Raw genomic sequence first — 15,768 nt, forward strand, 5'->3', positions numbered from 1 at the left:
CAATATACTTAAAAGAAGAAGAAGATTAAGTGCCGTTGCGTCACTTCCTGTTAGCCGAATGTTTTTTAGGAGTCTTGAGAATCGTTGTGAGGCAAAAAAAGACGTGGTTTGGAATAACGCAAATAATTGGGAAGACTGTTGGTGCGACTGTTGACTGCTAACAGCCAACTTAAGGTAAAACATACTTACAGCACTCATGGTACGAATTTTAGAAGTAGTAGTAGAGAGAATCATTATGTGAAGTTAGCTTGCACGCCATTATATGTATTATTATGTGTGATAATAATAAGCTGATAACGGTAACCACTCTTATTGTAGAGCCAGAAGAAGAAACCTTGAAGACGTCCAGATACACCGGATCAATAACAGGTTATTACCAGTTCTGTTTTTGTTGTTGTTGGATTTGCACAAACTTGTTGATGGCTTTAATATCAGAATCAGAATCGTGTGTATTGCCATGTAAGTGAAGAGGATTCACATTACTAGGAATTTGCCTTAGTGATCGGTGCACACATAAAACGTATAATAACTAGAAAAGGGCATTTCCTTAAGAAAATGCAAGTTTGATTGCTGCAGCTGAAAGCATTGCTTTGAATGCTGATGTGAAGAATTGCTCTGAATTGCTGGAGAATCAGAGCGATTCAGAGCTTCGTATGCCTCTGTGTGTCAGAAATGTTTTGAAAAAAAACTTGAAGTTGACCCGGAATGTCCTGTGAGATAAACATTGCCTAGTTTGATTGCCTAGCAATGGCAATCAAACTAGGCAATGTTTATCTCACAGAGGAGAAAATGAGGTCAAATAAAAAAGGTAAATAATGTAATCTAAAGGTAAGGCTATAAATCGACATGACATTACAGACATACAATGAACAGAACAGACCATGAGTGGTGGCTGTAGTGGCAAACTAGACCCTGATATGAACAGAGTGTAACAGGTTCCACATGGATCAGTGAGGTGGTACTAGTGTGCAAAGTAGTGCAAGATGGAAGTAAACAGTGCATTGTGCAGTGACTATACTAAAGTGTCATTGTGAAATATCCACATAGATGCATCTTCTCATAATTTAAATGCAATGTATCTTATCCAATAGCACCCATGATCACCTTGTCATCGTTTGTAGGATTATTGATATCGGATATCCCACCTTTCCTTGTACCAAGTTGTTTTGTGGCGTTCATCATGTAATGTAACCTCCAGGTCACATAGAGGTAAATCCAGACCCTCCATGTCTCAATCAGATTTGCAGCAATTATGATAACCCCACTATATATAGATGGATAAAATAATGAATTTTCTGATTCTATGGAAAAAGTTATCCCTATGCGGCAAACACCAGATGCCTACATGCAACAGATGCCATGCAGGTTTTTTGTGTTTCTTAGGCCTTAACCTAAGCCACTACTATAATGACAAAATATCATTTTTCTGTGAATTAATTCACAAATTTGTGATTTAGAGTTCAAGTTGGATACATGTTGGATAAACACCCATGTAGTACGCAAAGACTGAAGGCCAGACATGTCGGAGCAAGATTTGGCTAAGCTTTACAAGGTTTGTAACAAGCTTAAACACAACATCCTTACATATATGTTGTGGACGATGGTAAAATGCTTAATCCTTAAGTGTTTTATTTTTTGCTGAATACAGGGATTGAATATTGACTGGCTCGTTGAAGATGGACAAAATGGAATGCAATCCGAACAGAAGAGGGATTTTTGCCAACACCGTGTGGCAATGGCGCATCATGCATGTAAGGAAGTATTCAAGAAACCCAGAACCATTTCTTTGTAGCAATAAGATAGGCTTGGATTTTAATGTTGGATCCACCACAAAGAAAAAAAAGGATGTAGGACTACTGACAAATGGTGTTGTTCTGGAGGTCTGTGATTTTGCAAAAACAGTTAAGGAGAGTAAAAGGCATTTGATCACAAACATTTTAGAGAAGAATTTTGATCTTGGATTAGAAAACGAACAACAACGGGCTGATTTTACAAAACACATTCTGCTTAAACTCAAAGACCTTATCAGAACACCTCTTCAAAACAAACACAAAGCTTTTCCTCTTTTTGATACATTGAGTGTGCCTTCATTTACAAACAGTATTGAAAATGGACAGAATGTGGGATCTGCAGAGCACCAGTCTGACAGTTTACAGGAGCTGATGGAGACTGATTATGGAGAAGATGAAGCCAAAACAGAAAAGGTGGATGGATTCCATGCTGATGACAGTGATGAAGATCAAATGGAGTGGTTAGGTGCAACAGAAGACATGAAAGCAGATGCTTGTGCACTCTTATTTCCCTATTGTGAAGAGATTGGTTTGAGTTTTGACCTTGAGTCACAACAGCACCTTGATCCGGATTTGTTGACGAAAGCAGTCATGTTAGAACTTGTAGACTTCAGTACACTGCTGGATGCATCCTACAGCTCCATTGTTCTTGATGTCTTAGATTATAATTTTGAACTTGATGTCAAAAGTCAGCAGGGACAAAAACAAATTTGGTCCTCAATATTACATCTGCTGAAAAGGAGAAAACAATTTGCCGTTACCAGTGCCAAATTGGGTCCACAGTTTGAAAATGAACCATTTTCAATTCAGACAAACCCCTTAAAACGACCACGACAGTCCTGTTTAGAGGCCTCACTAAATCATAACGAGGAAGTAACTAAAAGGAGAAAGTCTGATTTAAAAAGAGAAGAGAACCTTTTCCAGGAATCTACTACAAACACAGATCAACCATTTTCCAGTCAGTCTGATGACAGCAGTCATCTCAAAGATGAAAATCAAATATACATTCCTCCAACTTCAACGTCACACTTCACCGAAGCCTATGCTTTTCAGGACACGTCGGAAGAACTTCCTAGCAGGAAAAAAATGTGTCAAAAACGACTGCAGATACAAAGAGAAACAGTCATGCTGCAAAGTGATGTAGAAAGTGATGAAACCACAGATTCAGAGAACTGGACAGATGAGGATGACCTACACAACACAACAAATTCTGAAATAAATGTGGTCCCCCCATTTACAAGTCAGTTTGATAAAAGCAAGCAGCAAGGAGATGAACAACAGATGCTCGTTCCAACAACTCCAACAAATGAATGTGACATGATACAAGATGAAATGGAATCAATGATCAACATGTGGAAGTTGCGTGCTAAACGTGTAAAACAAATTCTTCTTCAAATAAAGCGCAATGAGTTTTTGAAGAGTAGGAGTCTAAATCTAGAATTCAATGTTGGATTTGCACCAAAGCAAACCCTCCATCCTGGCCAACTGAAATATTCTGGTCTGTACAAAGTTGCTTATTTTGCCTTAGCAATGAATTCATCAAAGTCAGAATTCATCATGGACATTCTTGAAAACAACTTTGACCTTGGCCTACAGAGTGCATACCATAAACATGTTTTTTCATGTGAAATGATGACACGAGCAAGAGAGCTTCAAAACTGTGAGGATGCTGTCAAATTCTCAAAAGAGATGTTTGAACTTCCTGTTCCAATGTCATCAGAAGATATGGAATATCAGATTGTGGATGAGGGAAATCTTGAACTCAGCTGCATGACAGGAACAGGAACATATGATGTTCCTCTTGATTCACACTTTGATGCTGAGCCTGGCTCACATGCTGAAGATGGAACAACTCAACAGGAAAGTGTGAATCCCTATCCCTTCTGTAAGGACATTGGTCTGAAGCTATATGTAAGCGACGGTCAGCCAAATCAAAAACTCCACATCAACAAACTGACTAAAGGAGCAATGACCGAAATCACAATCTTTGCGGAAAAGCTATGTGGAACATTTGAGCAGATTTGTTTTGATATCCTCAGACACAACTTTGATCTTGATTTGCAAAGTGTAGACTCTGACCTCTTTCAAAACATTCTTAGGCGCATTCCTGCTGCAAATGACGTAGTGAATCTAGCATGCTATGTACCCTCCCACTATAAGGACAGCAAACGTAACGTAAGGGATGCATCTGTAGTCAAAGAACTGCAATACCAAAACAATACAGACTTGGAAGAAAACTGTGTTTGTCCTCCCCGGGCACCCACAGAACAAAACAGAAGGATGTCTGCTGACACCGAACAACAACATGGCATCGATTTAGTGCTGTGGAAACTGCGATCTAATCGTATTCATCGAATCCTCTCAGGTCATGAAGAACATTGCCCTCTGTTTTCATACTCAAGATGTAAGAAATTGGGCATTGATTTTAATGTCGGATCTGGAATTAAAAAAAATCTGGATCCAAAGTTGTTGACCAATGGAGTCATGGTTGAACTTCACACTTTTGCCTCAGCACTGCTGTCATCTGCAACAGATTTCATGACTGAGGTATTGGAGTATAATTTTGATCTAAATCTGAACACTGAGCATCTTCGCAGTGCCTATGCAGAAGAACTTTTGAGTCAGTTTATGAAAATTAAGACAAAAAGGCGATCAGTCCCTCTTAAAAAACTCCCGATCCAAATCCCTGGCCCAGGATGCATAAAGGAATATACTCCACATTGCTCCAAGTGTTGCCAAGACAGAAACCACATGCTTTTTAAGGATGTTTTTGAGCCAAATGACATGTTTCATCATAATCTGCATGTCATCACTGACACAGACTCTGGTAATGCAGACTCTACAAATCAAAGACATGTAATGGACCCAATCTCTACATTCCAGACATCAGATTCCTTCTTCAGCTGCTACCGTGAGTGCAGTAAAGTAGGTTTAAACCTCCGTTTGTTCAACAACCATCCAAAAGAAAAACTTAAAACACATGAAATAACTGCTGCAGCTATGTTAGAGCTATTTTCTTTTGCCAAAAGACTGTGTGGAACAGGACCCAGGATTGTTCTAGATATCCTTGTTCACAACTTCAACTGTGACCCGCCCAAACCTTCCAAGCGTTTTGTTCTGCATTTCAAACATAAACCATTTGAGGGAGGCCTTGCCTGGTTTAATGAAGTTTATGCGATTGATCAACAGTTTCGTAAACATCCCATAAAGAAAACGTGGACTCTTGACATGCAGGGGAGTGACAGAAAGAAAGCAGTAAGGAAAAGAATACTGATGATGCAAAGACAAAAGGAAAAAACCCTGCTGGAAAGTGATGTAAAAACTGATGAAACCACAGATTCAGAGAACTGGACAGATGAGGATGACCTACGCAACACACCAAATTCTGAAATTAATGTGGTCCCACCATTTACAAGTCAGTTTGATGACAGCAAACAGCAAGCACATGAAAAAGAGATGCTCTTTCCAACAACTCCAACAAATGAATGTGACATGATACAAGATGAAATGGGATCAGTGATCAACATGTGGAAGTTGCGTTCCAAACGTGTAAAACAAATCCTCCTTCAAATGAAACAACATGACCTTTTGATGAAAGACAATGCTTGGAAGCTAAAGTATCTAGAATTCAATGTTGGATTTGCTCCGAAACAGAACCTCCATCCTGACCAACTGAAATATTTTTGTCTGTACAAAGTTGCTCTTTTTGCCTTAGCAATGAATTCATCAAAGTCAGAATTCATCATGGACATTCTTGAAAACAACTTTGACCTTGGCCTACAGAGTGCATACCATAAACATGTTTTTTCATGTGAAATGATGACACAAACAAGAGAGCTTCAGAACTGTGAGGATGCTGTCAAATTCTCAAAAGAGGTGTTTGAACTTCCTGTTCCAATGTCATCAGAAGATATGGAATATCAGATTGTTGATGAGGGAAATCTTGAACTCAGCTGCATGACAGGAACAGGAACATATGATGTTTCTCTTGATTCACACTTTGATGCTGAGCCTGGCTCACATGTTGAAGAGGGAACAACTCAACAGGAAAGTGTGGATCAATATCCTTTCTGTAAGGACATTGGTCTGAAGCTATATGTAAGCGACGGTCGGCCAAATCAAAAACTCCACATCAACAAACTGACTAAAGGAGCAATGACCGAAATCACAATCTTTGCGGAAAAGCTATGTGGAACATTTGAGCAGATTTGTTTTGATATCCTCAGACACAACTTTGATCTTGATTTGCAAAGTGTAGACTCTGACCTCTTTCAAAACATTCTTAGGCGCATTCCTGCTGCAAATGAAGTAGTGAATCTAGCATGCTATGTACCCTCCCACTATAAGGACAGTAAGCGTAATGTAAGGGATGCATCTGTACTCAAAGAACTGCAATACCAAAACAATACAGACTTGGAAGAAAACTGTGTTTGTCCTCCCCGGGCACCCACAGAACAAAACAGGAGGATGTCTGCTGACACCGAACAACAACATGGCATCGATTTAGTGCTGTGGAAACTGCGATCTAATCGTATTCATCGAATCCTCTCAGGTCATGAAGAACATTGCCCTCTGTTTTCTTACTCAAGATGTAAGAAATTGGGCATTGATTTTAATGTCGGATCTGGAATTAAAAAAAATCTGGATCCAAAGTTGTTGACCAATGGAGTCATGGTTGAACTTCACACTTTTGCCTCAGCACTGCTGTCATCTGCAACAGATTTCATGACTGAGGTATTGGAGTATAATTTTGATCTAAATCTGAACACTGAGCATCTTCGCAGTGCCTATGCAGAAGAACTTTGGAGACAGTTTATGAAAATTAAGGTAAAAAGGTTCTCAGTCCCCGTCAAAAAAAGCCTGTTCAAGATCCCTGGCCCAGGATGCATAAAGGAATATACTCCACATTGCTCCAAGTGTTGCCAAGACAGAAACCAGATGCTTTTTAAGGATGTTTTTGAGCCAAATGACATGTTTCATCATAATCTGCATGTCATCACTGACACAGACTCTGGTAATGCAGACTCTACAAATCAAAGACATGTAATGGACCCAATCTCTACATTCCAGGCATCAGATTCCTTCTTCAGCTGCTACCGTGAGTGCAGTAAAGTGGGTTTAAACCTCTGTTTGTTCAACAACCATCCAAAAGAAAAACTTAAAACACATGAAATAACTGCTGCAGCTATGTTAGAGCTATTGTCTTTTGCCAAAAGAGTGTGTGGAACAGGACTCAGGATTTTTCTAGATATCCTTGTCCACAACTTCAACTTTGACCTGCGGAAACCTTCCAATAATTTTGTTCCTCATTTCAAACATAAACCATTTGAGGGAGGCCTTGCCTGGTTTAATGAAGTTTATGCGATTGATCAACTGTTTAGTAAACATGCCATTAAGAAAACCTGGACTCTTGACATGCAGGGGAGTGACAGAAAGAAAGCAGTAAGGAAAAGAATACTGATGATGCAAAGAAAAAAGGAAAGAGCACTGCTGGAAAGTGATAGTGAAACTGATGAAACCACAGATTCAGAGAACGGGGCAGATGAGGATGACCTACACAACACACCAAATTCTGAAATAAATGTAGCCCCACCATTTGCAAGTCAGTCTGATGACAGCAAACAACAAGCACATGAACAACAGATGCTCCTTCCAACAACTGCACCAGATGAATGTGGCATGATACAAGAAGAAATAGGACCAGAAAGCAACATGTGGAAGTTGCGTGCTAATCGTGTAAAGAAAATCCTCTTTGACCAGTGTAAAGATCACTGTCAGTTCTTCAACAAGAAAGTTTATCTGGAATTCAATGTTGGATTTATGCCTAAGCAAAACCTCAGTGCTGACATTTTGACTCATTCTGTCCTATTCAAAGTTGCACAATTTGCTTTAGCAATGAGTTCATCCCAGCCAGACTTTATCATGAAAATTCTTGAAAACAACTTTGACCTATGCCTGGGCAGGGTACACCATGAAGATGTGTTTACATGTGAACTGATGAAAAAACTAAGAGAGCTTCAAAGTTGTGAGGATGCCGTCAAATTCTCAAAAGAGGTTTTTGAACTTCCCGATCCATTGTCTGCTGAAGCTCATCCTCACACTAAAGCTGATTCACCTGCTGGGCCTGATCCACATGTCAAAACTAAACCAGTTTCACAGGCTCAAACAACTTCAACAAGTGTGGATCCCTATCCCTTCTGTAAGGACATTGGGATGAAGCTAAATGTTGGCAACAGTCAACCCAATAAAAAACTTCACATCCACAGACTCACTAAAGGAGCAATGACCGAAGTGGCAGCCTTTGCAGAAAAGCTGTGTGGAACATTTGACGACATTTGTTTTGATATCCTCAGACATAACTTTGATCTTGATTTGCCCAGCATAGATTGTGAGCTGTTTCAAAACATTCTTGCTCAAATTCCTGCTGCAAATGACACAGTGAATCTAGCGACCATTTCATGTCATGTGACGCCATTGCACTTGCACAGTGACCCTATAGTTCTCCAACAACTGCCATGCCAGCCCAAACCCAATGAAGGAGGACACAGTGCTGTTTTAACTCAAGCTGTAAAAGACCATAATTTCAGTAGGGTCATTGACGCAGAAGAACATGACCGTGATTCATTCCTGTGGACATTGCGAGCTAATCGTGTTCGGCAGATCCTCTCAGTTCATGGAGAACATTGCCCTTTGTATTCTTATTCCAGATGTAAGAAGTTGGGCATTGATTTTAACATAGGATCTGGAGAAAAACGAGATCTTGACCCAAAGTTGCTGACCAATGGCATCATGATTGAACTTCAGACTTTTGCCAAAGCACTGGTGTCTTCCAAGAAAGATTTTATGACTGAGATACTGGAGTTTAATTTTGACCTAAACTTGAGGGGAGAGCTACATCGAAGCGCCTATGCACAGGAGCTCATGAAAAACGTTGTAGCTATGAAAGCAAAAAGGGCCACGACCCTTAAAAGAAACCATGCTTTCGAAATCCCTGACCCCAAATCCGTAGTGGGAAATGCTCCATGTTGCCCTAAATGCTATCAAGACAGAAATTATGCATTTCGTCAGGATGAGTCTAATCCAGATCACATCTTTCATTATGATGCACACACCAAAACTGACACCATATCTGCTGACTGCACAACACAAAAACCTGTTATGGACCTAGTTTCTGATTTCCCAGCATCGGAGGCCTTATTGAGATTGTATCCTCACTGTGAAAACATAGGTTTAAACCTGTGTGTGGACAAAGACCACCCAAAAGAAAGCCTTGACATGGATTTATTGACATGGACAACTATCAGGGAGGTTTGTTCTTTTGCCAAAACACTGTCTGGAAAAAAACAGAAAATTCTTGGTGATGTCCTTGCACACAACTTCCACTTGGATGTGCAGAACTTGAACATACATCCCTCCCAGTTCTGCCCTGACACTCCTAGCTGGTTTGATGAAGTTTTTGTCTTACAAACAAGGAGTCCCACACCTTCTTCAGAGGATGCACTGAAAATTGAAAGGAAGAAAGCAATCAAAAGACAAAAATTACAAAAACACAAAAAAGCTGCACTGAGTGATAATATGGCAAGTCATTTCAGTGTTGAAAAACTATATCCTCTTTGCAGTGAAATAGGTCTGGACTTGGATGTGACATCAAAATCAGAAAACAAAGTAAAACTGGACTTGAACCTCCTGACAATACCTGTAATATTGGAGATACAAAAATTTATATCTAAGAAACACATAGAGTATTTCCCCGGCTTTTTGTATGACATCCTGGATTATAACTTCGATCTTAGATCACAACATCACAGGAAATGGGAATTTTCTCTAGAAACTGCAAGCAGATTCAGAATTGCACTCAAGAAATGGAAAAATAAATCTGGTGGTGAAGATACAGTCTTCGAGTTACCGTTTGTGTTTGATAAGAAACACCGCAAAAAACCGCACAGAAAAAAAAATAAAAGTCACAAACAGGCGTTGGAAATGCAGAGCTGTTCAGGCACCTGGCACCTCTCTCCTCCCAGTGATGTCATATTTAAAAATGATGGCGTCACTGGTGTTGGGACCCAAACACATCATGACATAAAGATGGAGATGTGTGATAATCTTCTTCCAGGAAACTTACAGGTTAAAGAGGAGACATGTTATGTCGATGTGAAACCAGATATGGGTCGGACTGTTGAAGCAACAGCAGAGCCAAACATTGTGGGTGTTACACATCTGGGTCAAAGTAAATCTGCAGGATCTTGTGAAAATACCTTGATGACTAAATCAGTCTCAGGGTCAGAGACAGAGAATGTCCAGTATTTCCTCTTTGCCCCACCGACAGCATCTGAAGGCTTTAGAATGCTACCACCATGTTCTAACATTGTAGGTCCCATGACTGCAGGAACGGCCACCACATATTTTGTCCCAGTGACAGGGTTCATACCAGTTCAAGTGATACCTATGTCTCATAATCCTGTGAATATATCTATCAAAGAGGAGCAAGAAGATATGCTGGTTGACCTTGGCTCCTCCAAAGATCACTCAAACGCAGAAATTGAAGTGACCATTAAAGAAGAATATGATCCGTAATTGTCTGCAAAAGAAGCACGTGTTTACACTAGACACATCAGTGGGAGTAGATAAGCAGTACCTGACTGCAATATGATCTCAGATCTTTAAGGGGTGTGTATTTTCTGTTGATGTAAAAAATAATTAAATCTGGGTTCAGAGGCTGAAAGAATGGGTGGGATTGACCAAAATGTACCATTGTTAAGGTACTTGCAGCTTTCTCCTGCAAGCATCATTGTATATATTTTTCTACTGATTGTTGTTCTTTTGAAAAAGGTGTGAAAACTTCTGATTATTTTTTTATAATATGTAGCTGAAAATGTATTTTAAATCCTTCTGTATTACTCATTGCATTTTGTATATTATTTTGAAACCTTCTAGTACATTGCACCTCATAAGTAAAGGAAAGCTGGTTATTATTAGCCTAACGTGGTGAAAATAAGTCTCATAACCTTTGTATTGACCTATATTAAATTCTGTTTCTGAAAACATGCAGATGGCCATCGTTTTCATTTGTGTTGTCTGTTTAAAAAACATAATTTTAGTCAGATAGGATGATTGTTCAAGTACAGCTGTTGTTGTAATACTGTAATTGGCCTGCAGGTGGTGCACTACTCTTATTGCCTTGGAGACCAGCTTCAGCAAATGAATTAATTACAGATACATGCTACAATTCATAGGAAATCCTCTATTACATAGATGTGTTAAAAATGGAGAGCAGTAACTGGGGTTGAATCAATAATAGAGCATGCTCTTGTATTAAATGATATGAGTGAAGACTGTTAATGAGACTGTTTTGTAAGTTTTCCAAGGTTTTCAAAATAAAAGTCTACTAAGGTAGGCTACAAATGAATAAGGGAGCCACCCTCTAAGAGGAGTTATTGTTTTATATCTGATTACACTGTCTGAGCATGTGCAGGAAACCGAGCAGCATATGTGCAGCTCTGTGTGCTCATGGGACTATATGAAGGAGAGTGAGTGAGAAATTCTGCCCCCTACAGATCAGGCTTCTCATCAGGTGTCATCATTTAAAGGTTAATAATTCTTAATTATTTAATTCAATTTTGTTGAAAGAATAATTCTGGATGATGTTAATCAGTTAATCAGTTACAAAGGTTTGATGATGTTACTAGATGTAAGCAGGTGTGATTTTATTAAAGTATGGGTTTGCATTTCACTCATCCTTCAAGTTAATTCCCAGTTAGCGGTTTTGTATGTTTGCCTTTATTATTTATATTTTTGATAGTTGTTATACCACTTATATACTGTTTCATATATATTTTATAGGATGAACTTTTATTAGATCAACAATAAACATACTTTAGGTAGGAGTTTTTATGTATGGAAGTGCTTTGCTTAGAGCCGGACTGTGCAGCTGGAGACGCCCATTTCCAGTTCACACCCACCCCGGCTGCTGGATCATTTCCTCCCTTCTTCAGGAGTCAGATTCCTCTGCAACAGGTAAATGAACTGAAACGTTAATCATGTTTTAGAAGGCAGAGCTTAAATGTAGCGTGATGCTGGACACTGTCGCCTTGAAGCCCATTTTTTTTTACCCCTGCACTTTCAGGGTAAGGGAAATGTCCCACTTTAATGAATACAGCATTCAAAGGTGAGGCTGTGTAGCATAACGGCACCGCGGTTTCATGGCTTGCAGTGGAGATAGAGATTTATTTCTTTATTTAAACCCTGAAATCTGTCTTGAGTGATTGCCTTTTGTCTGCATTTAGGATGAGGAGCAGTCGTTAAAATAACAAAAAAACTCCTACATTTAAATAAGTAAGTATTTACAAGTAAATAAGTACATTTGAAATAAAAGTGGCATGAGACATTTATTTTGAAGTCCATGCGCGAATCTCCTGTTCACACTCCAGTCCGGTAGGTGGCGGAATTTGGCTGCCAACCGCCAATAAACCTAAAAGAAGAATAGGTTTAGGCGCTGTTGTCATTTCCTGTTAGCCAAATGTTTTTTCTTTCACGGGTTTGAGAATCGTTGTGTGGCACAAAGACGTAGTTTGGAATAACGCAAATAATTGTGAAGACTGTGGGTGATACTGTCGACTGCTCACAGCCGACTTAAGGTAAAACATACTTACAGCACTCATGGTACGAATTTTAGAAGTGGTGGTCACCGTCGTAATACATGAGAAAATCATTATATGAAGTTAGCTTGCACGCCATTATAATCAGTCTCGTCTGCTTTAGTGGCACATACCACTATCGATGTGTGATATGCTCTGTTTTTAGGGGATGTTTTAATAGCATTTATTGATTGTTTTGGACTTTATTACTTGGGCAGTCTACTCTATCACCATGTGCCACTCATTTAGTTTACGTACCGATCTTAAAGTGTGCCGCTTTGTGGGTCACATGCCTCTCTTATTTTACTCCGCTTTACATGCATATATCTCCTTTGCTCTGTTCGCCGTTATACAGGTGTGTCTGTCTGTGCTTGTGTATTCTTCACTATACCAGAGTTTCGCAGTGAAATACCATGCTTTATTTATTATATTTATTTTATTATTTATATAAGTGTCATCTACCGATGATAAGTTGTGACTATAGGTAACATGGGCGTGTTAAGTACAACCACCACATTGAACTACCAGTGGCATGCCACTTAAAAACAGTGGCATGGAGCAACAAAGCAACACTAAAACAGATGACACTTTAGATCGGTACATCCCACTCTAATATCCATGCATACCACTGTATGAGTGATACGTTGTGCTACAGCAGTATTAAAGTCCAAAACATCCCAGAAATAACAGAGGCATATGAGCCACAAAGCGGCACATACCACTAAAACAGTCAGCGATGACACTTTAAGATCTGTACGTGCACCATATGAGTGGTGCATAGTGCTAGAGCAGACTGCCCAAGTTATAAAGTCACATACACAGAGTGGCACATACTACCAAAACAGCCAGACATGGCACTTTGAGATCAGCACATAGCACTTTGATAGTGGTATGTGCCACTAAAGCAGACAAGACATACCAAATGGCACTCTGGGATCTTGCCATTTCCCATTATAATAGGCACAGACTTGACTCATTGGCTAGCTAACACACAGAGTGTAGCCTCATTCTGCTACAACAGGTTTTGTGCTGATATCACTAGATGAGGGTATATTTTTCTGAAATCCAGAGCTATAATATTGTGCAGATGCACTTGATTCAAAACGCCGTCAGTGTGTAATTAATTTCAGCGCAAAAAATAATCGGGTCAAAACGATGTAATAATAAAGAACTAAATTACTACTCTTTGTAGTCTGTATGTTACTACTACTGTTATTTGTTAATCTTTCCTGCTTCAACCTCCCCACCATAGTCAGACACACTCAGCCCCAGGAGGGCATTTGACGGTGCAAAATTTGGATACCACCCAACCCTAGTGTTTATGTGAATGTTGTCTGTTTACCTGAATGAGGGATGATAACAAGCTGATAATGTTCAGGGAGGTGGGCATATGTGTGCTTGTAGCATGATAAGGGATTGGACAATAGGTCTGGCAGACAGTTTGTTTAACCTGTGTGGAGTCTGTGTCCAAAATCACTCTGTATTCACCAGATATGACCCTATAGTGCCTCCACCATTTTATAGTGCTGTCCGAATTTGTGGTAAGAAATTGTAGACCCCATATCGGACCCTCAATGTTCCCACGATGCATCATGAAAAGTAGTGTCAATCCAATGGTCACTACAATTAGCAATATGTACCGTCATATATTGCGCAGACTGGCGAATAGTACGCAGGGCTCTAGACTAACGTTTTGCACTGGTTGCACCGGTGCGCCTAACCTTTTTTTCTTGGGTGCACCGGCACAAAAGTTAGGTGCACCGCATCACACAGCAGTTTGTTTTTTAAATGCTGTCCATATATTTTATGGATCAGGCCTTAACTTGACACCTATCTTAATGCAGAAGTTCTTTTCATCTTCTCTCATCATCTGCAGCTACATCTACTGTTTACCTGACAGGCCTCACAGGGCTGTAGCCAAAGTTTTAGAAATACTGAGGTCCAAAAATTGATGTCTAGGAAATATGAACGGGCTTAATAATCACATATCATCCTAAACTGACTTTGGACCCTGTTTAATGAACACAGGTAAATAAAAATAAATAAATACATGTACTGATAGTACTTATTCAAATTATGGACAAACTAGCCAACAAGTCTGCCTGTCAGAAATCCATAATGAAGATTCAAAGTTCATACAGCACTCTTCATTTCCCTGTTTGCGTTCTCTCTGTATTTTCTGGCAGTCACTCCTCACTTATCTATCTGCCAATGGGAATTAAAAATTATTTAAATTATATACACCTTTATTTATTTAATAGTTGTGATTGATATATATATTTTGTTTTCTTCAACACTTTTCTAATGCAGCTACAGTATCTCTTCTCTCATCTTCCTCACCTCTCTTCCTCTGTTTCTCCTGTGTCTCCTCTCTTTCTAAAGCTGGGCTCCAGCTGACAGACTCTTCATTCTGTCTGTCACAGTTTTAGCTGTATGCATATATCATACTGGCAGACAATGGTCCACTATAGCAGGATAATAACAATACTTTTTAAATGGGCGTTCGTCATGTAACCATGTTCTATAACTGCTTAAAACCAGCTGACTGCTGTCAGTCAGAGTAACTCAGCCTTCATGGATGAACCACACAGGTCAGATAACACTGTCCATCAGACCTGTTGTTCAGTCTGTTATAATGCTGCGAGCACGTCACGCCCCCCCTTCTTCGAACATTACCGGCTCGTTATCATCACTCATTCAGGTCAACAGCAAATTAGCAAAACCCGCATAGTAGCAACAACTCTTCCTCCTCCGCACATGTTCACTTAAACTGCGGTTTCTGCAGCAAAACGTCTTTAAACCCTGTCTGCCTGTGCGTGCGCGCGCTGCGCGCTACAGTGAGAGGGCCGTATGAGTTCTGCACACACGTTTTAAAAAGTCCGGGCCGAAACAGACTTTGTTCTTGTCACCTCGGTAACATGAACAGATCTCTCTGTTCTCGTGCAGTATGGAACAAGCTTTAGCACACAGCATCAGCTCTGCGCAGCATATGTCTGCGTTCTTCTTCTGAATTTTCGGTCTCTGCTGACCGCAGCAGACACGTTTTCAAAGATACACACACGGAGGTCCCGCCCTTCACCGTCTCTGATTGGTTGAGACCACGATATGGGCCTGATGTGTGTCTGTTGCTGGAGACTTTTGAGAGTCGCGGAGAATGTATCTCCCTCTTACAGCTGGTCGTACCGGTGCGACCTCTGATATTTTTTGGTTGCACCTTTGAGAAATTAGGTCGCATGTGCGCCCAAAATGGTCGCACTCTAGAGCCCTGGTACGGGAACGGAAGATACATTACCTGTGTTATAAATATAATGATCCTTTTAAAGAATGTAGCATGGCCGGTTGTG

General features: G+C 39.9%; 1 protein-coding gene across 3 annotated transcripts in view; it reads left to right on the forward strand.

Moving 5' to 3' along the window:
• The first annotated feature begins 38 nt into the window (after positions 1–38).
• The window catches only part of LOC114428658 (uncharacterized), a 28,645-nt gene continuing 12,915 nt past the window's right edge, over positions 39–15,768 (forward strand). Inside the window, exons 1-4 of one of the 3 annotated variants that reach the window (XM_028397262.1) lie at positions 39–174; positions 319–369; positions 1,458–1,552; positions 1,649–9,744. In XM_028397262.1, coding sequence (XP_028253063.1) covers positions 1,677–9,744 — 8,068 coding nt within the window. In that variant the 5' untranslated portion in view covers positions 39–174; positions 319–369; positions 1,458–1,552; positions 1,649–1,676. Of the gene's footprint in view, positions 175–318; positions 370–1,457; positions 1,553–1,648; positions 10,819–12,287; positions 12,425–15,768 lie in introns of those variants that run through there. The other 2 variants (XM_028397261.1, XM_028397260.1) reach the window with 2 other exon arrangements.

Source organism: Parambassis ranga, chromosome 24 (assembly GCF_900634625.1).
Source record: "Parambassis ranga chromosome 24, fParRan2.1, whole genome shotgun sequence".
In the NCBI taxonomy this organism is placed as follows: Eukaryota; Metazoa; Chordata; class Actinopteri; family Ambassidae; genus Parambassis; species Parambassis ranga.